Source organism: Tupaia chinensis, unplaced genomic scaffold (genome assembly GCF_000334495.1).
Source record: "Tupaia chinensis unplaced genomic scaffold, TupChi_1.0 Scaffold000049_1, whole genome shotgun sequence".
In the NCBI taxonomy this organism is placed as follows: Eukaryota; Metazoa; Chordata; class Mammalia; order Scandentia; family Tupaiidae; genus Tupaia; species Tupaia belangeri.
The window spans coordinates 259,997-270,071 of NW_006159507.1; the positions used below are offsets into that span (position 1 = coordinate 259,997).

General features: G+C 53.6%; 1 protein-coding gene across 1 annotated transcript in view; it reads left to right on the top strand.

The window, feature by feature from the left end:
* ATP9A (ATPase phospholipid transporting 9A) overlaps nucleotides 1–9,461 on the top strand; it is a gene marked incomplete in the record, with an annotated part of 136,893 nt that extends 127,432 nt beyond the window's left edge. Inside the window, 2 exon segments of the mRNA XM_027775056.1 lie at nucleotides 2,299–2,502; nucleotides 6,595–9,461. Coding sequence (XP_027630857.1) covers nucleotides 2,299–2,502; nucleotides 6,595–6,731 — 341 coding nt within the window.
* Between the last annotated feature and the right edge of the window lie 614 nt (nucleotides 9,462–10,075).

Genomic DNA, 10,075 nt, shown 5'->3' on the forward strand with positions numbered 1-10,075 from the left:
AGAGAGAGAGAGAAGGAAGGTGAGAAAGCAAGCTACCAGGTCAAGGACTTGAACCATGGTTGGCCATGTGAGAGTCCAGTGCCTTAACCACCATGCCATCTGCTGGCCCTTTAGAGTTCATTCTTAATTTTTTAAAAATCAGTTGGCTGTGGAATTTTTTTTTTTTGAGAGGTTTTTGCTCTAGGGCATGTGTGCTCTCCAGAAAGAGAGAGGCAGAGACACAGGAAGAAATCACTCCCCAGCAGGGATGGCCATGTTACAATCCCTTTTCCATTCTCCTCTTGGGATCTTGGGCACACATGCACACATGCCCGGCCTGAGTTTAAGCCACAAGGTCCAGGACTTGAACCCTGGTCGATCGCATGGGAGTCCAGCAATGTAACCATTATGCCATCTGCTGGTCCCTAGGCTGTCTAATTAAAAACTTCAGAGACCATTACATTTGTTGGCAGAGGGTTAAATGGCCATTAATTTTTTGGTTGTTGTTGCTGTTTTTAAGAATTAGGTCAAACTATACATGCAGCTGGTTAAAAACTAGCAAATCCCTCGTGAAAGTTTTAAATAGTGGCCCTCCATCCCTCCCCCAGCCCTCAATCTTGTTTATAAAAGGCTGTCTTCGTGTTCAGTGCTGGCCCCGGCAGCGCACATACTGAAACTGGAATGACACACAGATTAGCATGGCCCTGACACAAAGGTGACACACATTTGCGAAGCGTCTCATTCATTTTGGTGGAATGTTGGGTGTACTAACTGCCCTAATTCAATCCTTGCACGTTGCATCCTTCTGTAGCAAAATTGCATTGTGCCCCACAGATATATACCACTATTAAGACAATTAAAAAATGAAAAATAAGTCCAGCGACATAGCCATTACGCTAACTGCTGGTTCCCGAGAGGTTTTTGCTATAGGATGTGTGTGCTTGCCAAAAAGACAGAGAGAGACAGAGAGATAGAAAGCGAGAAATCACCCCCCCCCCCCCGGGGGGAGGGCCACCCCCATCCTCCATTCTCCTCTCGGAATCTTGGGCACGCACGCACACGCGCCCGGCATGAGTTTAAGCCACCGGGTCCGGGACCCGAAACACTGTGGACTACATGGGAGTCCAGCGACATAGCCATTATGCCAACTGCTGGTCCTGCTACTGCTGTCATTTTTATGTGTAGAAAATTTGTCGTCTTGTGGGCCAGCTGGTAGCATGAAAGTTAAGGTGGCTGGTATCATATGGCCAACTTCCTGGTTCAAGTCCCAGACCTGATGGCTTGAAAAACATGCCAGGCGTGTGTGTATGCATGCCTAGAACCTGAAGAGGAGAAGGAATCATAGTGTGACCATTCCTCGTAGGGGGTGATTTCCCACCCTCCCATCTCTCTTCAGTGAACACATATGCCCTATGGCAAAACTAAAAAATAAAAAAAGAAAGAAAAGGAAAAGGAAAAAAATTGCCACCTTGAGTTTTCAGTGTCCTCAGTGGTGAGTCTGTGCAAGGTGTTGCTGAACTGACTTCTCGTCCGTTTTCATCTCACGGAAACGAAACTCTGTATCCACTGAGCGCCCCCCCCCCCCCCAGCCGCTGGCCACCATCATCCTACTTTCTGTCTCTGAGAGCTAGACTGCTTCAGATCCCTCCTGTAAGTGGGAGCATACCTGCTTGTCTCCTGGTGGCTGGCTAGCACTGCAATTTTTTTTTCTTTTAGTTTGCTATAGGGCATGCGTGTTCCTGGGGGAGGAGAGGACGTGAGAAAGCAGCCCCTCCCCAGGGGGCATGGCCACACTGCAGTTCCCTTTCCTCTGTTCCCCTTGGGACTTTGGGCACACAGACACCTGTGCCCGGTGTATACCTGTACCCTTTTCAAGCCTCAGGTTCTGGACTTGATCACTCAGCCAGCCATGTGGGATCCAGCACCTTAACTGGAACCCACCCCCATCTGGCCCTGCCACTCTCCTTCTTAATAGTACGTTTCTGGAACTTCTCCATTTGGCCCTACCACTGTCCTTTTTAATAATATGCTTCCGTGTCTGTTTCTCCCATCAGCTCCTGATAAGTTACTCTCTCCCTCCCCAGCCCACCTCGCATCTTCCCTCCTTTTCCCTCCTCTGGAGTGATAGGTCATGTATTCCATAAGGTTGAAGGGGAAAAGCAGAACTGAGGGTTTAAAGCCTCATAAAGCAGCCCCCCTCGCACTCACGGCCCAGTGCCGTCTCCCGTGTGTAAACGCACAATTTAAAAAGGCGTCCAACCCGAAGCAGCAGCGCGTGGTTGGCGGGCGGCGAGGCAGACGCTGTCCCCGGCCTTGCAGGGAGCACCATCATGTACGGGGCGCTGCTGCTGTTCGAGTCGGAGTTCGTGCACATCGTGGCCATCTCCTTCACCTCGCTGATCCTCACCGAGCTGCTCATGGTGGCGCTGACCATCCAGACCTGGCACTGGCTCATGACGGTGGCCGAGCTGCTCAGCCTGGCATGCTACATCGCCTCCCTGGTGTTCCTGCACGAGTTTATCGGTGAGAGCCCTGAGCGCGGGCCCGGCTGTGGGGAGGCGTCTCCCCGGTACTGACGCATGGCCTGGGCTCTTTGTCCTGCACCCTTTGCTTCCCACCATCCACACTGCACTGGCGTCCCTCGGGGCAAGTGGTGGTCGTGGAATTGAGCACGTAGGGCTGGTTCTCTTGACGGGTGGAAGCAACATCCCTAATCTGAAATCTGAAATGCAAAATAATCTGGAAGTTTCTGACTCTGACATGATGCCCTCTGGAAAATCCCACACCTGACCTTGTGCAATGGTCACAGCCAAAACACTGAAAGAAAACACTATATAAGATGCCTTTAGACGTGTAGAAGGTGTACACGGAGCGTTAGTGAATTTTGTGTTTAGGCTTGGATCCCGTGCCCAAGATAACTCATTTTATGTGTGCAAATGTTCTCAAATTCAAAGAAATCTAAGATCCAGAACCCCTCCAGTTCCAAAGATTTCAGATGAGGGATACAAAACCTACATAGGGCATTTGTTTTATTTTGTTTCTTGAGTGTTTTTGCCTTAGGACAGGTGTGCTGGCTGGAGAGAGTGACAGAGACAGAGACAGAGAGAGGGAACATGAGAAATCACCCCCAGAAAGATGGCCATGCTGGGGTCCCTTTTCCTCATTCTCCTGGGATCTGGGGGACACATGTACACGTGCCTGGCTTAATTCTCAAGCCACTGGATCTGGGACTCGAACTCCGCTTGGCCATGTGGGAGTCTAGCACCTTAACTGCCACTCCACCTGCTGTCCCGTTTGGTATTTTTTAAGTTTCTTCCTTACATGAGGCTAGAGTGCGCAGAAGCCCTAATGGCCTTCCACGTCACGACCGTCCTGCTGGCCTTCTAGCCGGCCAGATCGTAAGTGCACCTGGTATGCTCAGATTCACCTGGAGTCCGGGCCCCGGGCCTTCCCACGTAGCTGTGGCCTAGCGCGGTGGCCCCTATAGCCTACGGCAGCATGGCTGTGCGTGTGTGAGTGTGTGTGTGTGTGTGTGTGTGTGGACATGCAGCGCGCTCTGGCATGGAAGGGGGATCCATTTGATTTAACAAGTAGCCGCAGTATTCCGGCCACCGTGCAGGCATTTGGTGGGGGTTCCGGGGAGGCCAAGCATCCAGCCTTACTCTTGAATAAATGGTAGTCCGACAGAGGGCCCAAAGCCATGCCCAGCAAAGCTGAGGGGACAACAATGCCCTCTTCAGTGTCATGCCTATGCTGATAACTTCCCCAATTTTTTTTTGGCACAAAAATCCTTTGTTGCCATGAAATCTTAATCAGAAGTCTAATCCACAAAACCCTAATTAGGCGAGAGGCGTGGACTTGCTACAGGGCGTGGCAGTGCGGGGACGTGCCACCCCAGCTCCGGCCTGGGCTCTCCCTTGCCGACTGGTGCTGACACGGCCCTTCAGTGCCCTGCGGATCTGAGTGAGAGCCACTGCTCTGTACAAGCACGCTGACTGACAGGTGTCACCAGCACTGGGCCTCGTCCACTCAGGCGACCGCCATGTTGGGATGACAGTGGCACATGAGGTGGGCGGGCTGTCCTAGAGCTTTCCTTCTCATTTGGACACACAACAATCACATACATGAACGTGTGAGTGTGGGGATAGCAGATGTGAGCACAGCTACCGAGGGCCAAAAGCAGGGTGCCATGAGAGACCCAGGCAGACCCCAAATAAAAAACACAGAGTTTATGGACAGGAAAGTGCAGGCCCCACCGGGCGGGGAGAGGCAGGGGAGCTGATCTCTCTGGACTGTGGTGCTTGGGGGAACCCTGGGTCTGCTCACCATCTGGCCTGACAGGCCTGGGTTCTTCTCTGCCAAGCTGACCTCTCACTTGTGTTAAGGTGTTGCCAGACCAGTTCAGGTCAGCCGGGACTGACCGATCAGCTGGGAGCCAAGGTCCCTGCAGGGCACCAAGATGGCCCCGTGCCACGCTGGACCCCTGAGTGCCGACTCGGGCTCCAGTTCCTGTCCAGAAGCCTGTTTCTAGCTCAGCTCATGAACTTCCAGTGCAGGCACAGTCGAGGCAGCCCAGCGTTCTCCGAGCTGTGCCTTGAGCGGCGGCTCGGGACTCTAATCTAGCTTTTCCCTGCAGGGGCAAACTTGGGAAGCTCTGATTTCTTGACACTTGCCATGGGAGCCAGTGCTTTGACAGCCCAGCCCCGGGGCCAGCAGATCAGATCTCCCTGTTGTTTTCACAAAGCAAAGCCATCTACGGCTCTCTTCTTTTCCACAGAAGCATTTGGGTTTCTTTTTTTATTTAAACAAAACCAAACCCCTCAAGGCACGTTTTCCCTTTTATCAAAGCTGGGGGAGCTTAGTCCCAGGCTGCCTCCCTGCTAGGGTAGGTGCTCAGCTGCCTGCCCGGGACTGTGGACAGGCTTTCTCTGGGAAGCTCTCATGGCCCCCTCCCGACCCGCTCTACCCCAGGGAGACCTGCAGGGGCAGCGGTCCTCTGACCCTGGGGTGTAGGGTGGTTGTCAGGCCCCTGCACCTCTGCTTCCTGTTCCCCCCCCACACACACACACACACTGGCATTCTCAATGGGGGCAGGGTAGTCCCCAAACCCACAGGAGCCAAAACTGGTCTTGGGTCGGTGCGATCAAATCTCGCTCCCTTCACCTGTGAAGTGCAGAAGTGGGTGCAGCCCCCCAGATACCCAGCCTACCAGCGGCACTGAAAGTCCTGCGGAGGAGGTGGAGTAGGATCTAAAGGTCTAAAGGGCGCCTTGGGGTGGGGCGATACTCAGAGAAAGATCAGGAAACCGCTTTGCCGTGGAAGCATCTTTGATCACAGCTCTACTCTGTCAGCTTGGAAAGCTCCTTCAGAAGGTTTTAACAGGGTAAAGGGTACCCGTAGGAGTGGGTTTCATCGTAGTCTCACACTTGCCACAGTCTCCTGGAAAGGGTTTTGTGAGTACCTACTATGTGCTCGGACTTGGGCCCATGAAGGTCACAGGGTTGCAGTCCTGTCCTCGCAAGGCTTGGGTTGCCTTAAAATGGACTGCAACGTGGGTTGAGCCCTGGGCCTGGCACTTAGTAGGAGCTTAATCAGTGCCAGCTGCATTTTCACATCCTGTGTTCGGGAAGAGGGGAAGGGGTTTGCTCTCGACTTGCATCGTTGAAGGCCACACGTTGTCATTCCTCTTGAGAAAACCCCTGACTACCAGCTCTCCTGTCCTGAGGTCCAAGTCCCCGAGGGCCAGCTGTCTGACAGGGCGTCCCTGCCCTCTGCTTGGTACCTCGCATCTGTCTTGGAGCTTCCTGTGAAGGGAGAGAGTTGCCAGAGGCTGGAACGTGCATCTGAAGGCCACTTCTGCTCTCTCATGGCCAGGTTGAGAAAGATTCCAAATCAAAAACACCTGTGGGTTTTCCCCCTCAGTGTCCTTCCCATAGTTGTCCAAAAATGTCATGTCGCTGACTATCAGGAACTGGCAAAGCAGGCCATCGAGAGGAGAGGGCGGGGAAGGCGAGCCGGCAGTACAACATCCCTCAGAGAATGAGTGGAGGGAAGGCCCCTTCCAGGAGGCCGTGTGCGTGGTGTGGACAGCTCTTCCTTTGGTTGCCGGGAATGAGTGTTCCTTTTTTTTTTTGGAGAGGTTTTTACTATAGAGCACATGCTTTCGTCAGAGAGAGAGAGAGAGAGAGAGAGAGACAGAAAGTGAGACATCGCTATCCCCAGGAGGGATGGCCACATCACAGTTCCTTCTCATTTTTCACTCTAGGGCGCATGCGCTCGCCAGCGGCGTAGGTTTGACGCCTGGGAGTCCAGGCCTCGAGCCGCGGTCGACTACATGGGAGTCCAGCGACATAGCCATTACACTAACTGCTGGTCCCTGAGTGTTCTTTTTCTAAAAAATTAATTGAGTTGTTATTATTAAATCTGCTGTAGGGCAGGTGTGCTCACCAGATACAGAGGGAAAATGAGAAAGCAAGCCTCCAGGTGCAGGACTCGAACCTCAGCCCTGTGGGAGTCCAGAGCCATAACCACCACTCCACCTGCTGGCCGACTGCCCTAACCACATGTGCCTCCCAGCACGGCCTGCCTCCTCACCGGTCCTCTGCTTGCTCGCAGACGTGTACTTCATCGCCACCCTGTCGTTCCTGTGGAAGGTGTCCGTCATCACCCTGGTCAGCTGCCTGCCCCTCTACGTGCTCAAGTACCTGCGCAGACGGTTCTCCCCGCCCAGCTACTCGAAGCTCACGTCGTAGGCCGTGTGCAGAGGAGAGGCCCCGGTCTCTGCGCGTCCCTGACGGGCAGAACTCCAGCTCCATTCCTAGCAGCCGCCACCCGTGGATTCTGCGATCGCTAACACGTGCAGTCTGGCGTGCAGAGGCTCTGCACCCCCACGGAGCCTGCTGACGCCAGATGAGTGGGAGGGAGGCCCCGACACGCCGCCCTCTCGGCCCGTTGAACCCCAGTTGTCGTGTGTGAGTGAGTGTCAGTACGATGCACCTGGTGGCTCTGCCGAGTGCCCGTTGGCCTCTGCGAGCTTCCTTAGGACCTGATCTTGTCGTCCCGTGATAAAAGTTTCTGTCTAGTCAGAGGTGGTAGAAGGCTTGTTTCATTTCTTCTTTAACAATCCTAATGTGTGTAAACTCTACATCTTTCTCACTCCTACAAAGCAATTTCAAAAAAAGATAAAGCTTTTGGTATACCTTAGGGAGGAAAAGACAGGACATTGGTCAAATGTTATCCAAAGAGTCACCTCTATTTGGAAAGGTTGAAGACCCTCTTGCGGGCAGCCTGCTTACCAAGGACCACGCGAGGCCGAGGAGAGGAGGGAGAGGGAGGACCCTCAATCTAGGAGTTCTCCTCACTCAGACTCAGCATCCACACTGCTCAAACCAACTTCACCTCCCACCTCCGGAAAGAACTTCCAAGGTGTCATCCTACTTTGTGAGGGCCTGGGAATAATCACCAAGCCCAAGGCGATCCGAGGACACCTTCCAATGCTTTAGGCAGAGTTGTTTTAGCAGGAAATGTGCCACTGAGCAGCCCCTACAGGTGTCGACAGCTCGATGAGGAATTGAACTCCTTCAGACAGCATGGCCGCAGTGACTCAGGTCCTCTGAGTCCGAAGCGGAAGGTCAGAGGGCCACGCTCCGCTCTGCCACCGAAGCCTGTTTCCCGTTAGCAGGAATTACTGAGGATGACCGACAAAGGCAGAGCCATCTTGCCAGTTGTTGCTTGGTGGCGGTGGTTTTAAAAGTGCGGTGCCCCGGCTGCCACTGAATGACCTGCCTGTAGATGCCAAGGGGGGGTCGTGGTGAAAGGCCGCCAGGACTCCAGGTCTCTCCCCCACCAGGAGGAGTACGTGTGCGTGTGCTTCTCCTAGAGCTGTGACTTCCCGTTTCCGAGAATGGAGGGAGTCACTGGACGTGGCAGGGCAAGGCCTGCTTGGGCTTCAAGTCTCCTCTTGCAGAGCCACGCGTGCAGCCATGGAGGCGAAGGTGGTGGATCTTCAAGTAGAGTGTGGCTGCCTTCTTGGGTTTGGGATTGATTCTGTGTGGCGCACACGTCTCTGCCCTGTGTCACAACTTCCTGTGTGTGCTTCAGAGGTGTTACGATGCAGCCAGTTGCCGACACCCACTGCCCACCCTGCTCTTGGGGAGTTGGGGACGTGAGGAGCAGGCCACTGCCTGGCCTTTGGAACAGACTTGCTGTGCTCTTGCATTTGGTGAAAACTTCCCGGAATGACACTCAGTGACAGGCACTGATGCATCGGGCGCCGACATCATGCTAGGTCCTGCGGTTCTGTGGTAACTGTCCCCTTTGGATTCAGCCACTTCCACCAGGGAGAAATGGTCTTTAAGAAAGAGGCATGAACCGTTGTTTAGGGCCAGAATCTTTGTCCAGGAATGTCAGAAAGGTTGAGTAAGTCTGACTGCACGGAGTGAGTCTTTGTGGTTGCAAAGGTAAAGGAGAAGCAAGTTTTGCCTCAAGTATTTGAGCCTCTGTTTTCTCGGCAGTCAGCCCTGTAAAACCGGAAGTCTTACAATAGCTGCACTTCGTGTGCTAACCCTGAACCGGACTTTGCTCACAGAGACGGGCGATTGCTTCTGCAGGTAGGCCGTATGGAGCCCTCGTTAGGAAGTTCTAGATGTTTCCCGCAGATGTGGGAAATGGCCTTTTCCTTAATTCCACTTTTTAAGAGTATATTTTATTATTTGCATGAGCCCGAGAGGCGTAAAAGAGAGAGAGAGACAGAGAGACAGCACCCCCACAGGGTCTCAATGTCATCATCTGCCCCCGGCTTCAGCCAGCTTCAGACCATGGACACGTGTGTGCCTGGTGTGCTCGGAGTCTCTGGATGCAAAGTCAGGGTCAGCCACGTGGAGCATCACATTTTACCGCCGTGTCACCATCCAACCCCTTCACTCTCAGTTTTGATTGAGGTGCGTGGGCTGGGTTTCAGAGCCGACTCGAGGCGCTGCTTAACATCTTGAAGGGAGGAAGCTTCCGAGAGAGGCTGAGCAGCCACACTTGCGAGTCGAAGGTGCTTGTCCTAGTCCTCCAGGTGCCTCCTGGTCTGTCGTCTCAGCCACACTTCGGTGGAGGCAAAGGCAGGAAGAGCCGACATCCATGTGGCAGCTCCATGTTGTGGGACCAGCCGGCCGCCGTCAGCCAGCTGGTGCCACCCTGGGGGTGTTAGCGACGTGCGCACCACACTTAAATGCTGAGACCCGGGAGGCGCGGCTGATCCTTGAGAGCACACGACCCTTCTCAGCACGGATCAGAGTTAGGCCCAGCGAGATCGTGGGAGCTCCGGGCCCTTCCGGGGTGGGGGGTAACCTTAATTGTAGGGGAAGGCAGGAACAAGCAGATGAGAGACCTGGGTTGTTTCATGAGGATCCCTCCCGAGTCGCCCTTGACCAGGAGAGCCGTGCTGGCTTTTTCCTGGTGCCCAGATCTGGACAGAACCTACACATAGCCCTGTTGGCACCACCACCTGTGAATTCAGCGTGACCTCAGTCTCCGACCGTCCATTTAATTTGAGGTCAGAAGGCCTCGAGATCCGCCGCCAGCTCTGTTTGAACTCTTTTTCATGGAGCAGAACTCACAGCCCCCTCCGCCCTCCGACAGCCGAACATCCATTATTATTGTCTTATCGTCGTTATGTCTCTGGTGGCTGTGTGTGTGCATATGTGTTGTGTGGGGAACCGGCTTCTGTTTGGTTTCTCTTTTTCCCCCTCTTTCTTTATTTTAAGAAAATGACTGATTTCCTGAATAACTCTATTTTTAAAATTTTTGCCATAGGGCACATGCACTCACTGGAAAAAAGAGATAGACTGACCAAGACTATGTGTGAAAGCACCTTCTCCCCCTGGGGGCTGGCCACACCACAATCCCTTCACCTCCATTCTCCTCTCGGGATTTTGGGTACTCACGCACATACACCTGGTGTGTTTTTCAAGCTGCCGGGTCTGGGATTCAAACTACAGAGTGGGCCGTGGGGGATCCAGCTGTCTCAACCACCCACCATGGGCTGGCCTCTGAGTAATTTTCTTACATATGACAGTTTGGGTCATTGTTTGGAGGGCGCGTGTGTACA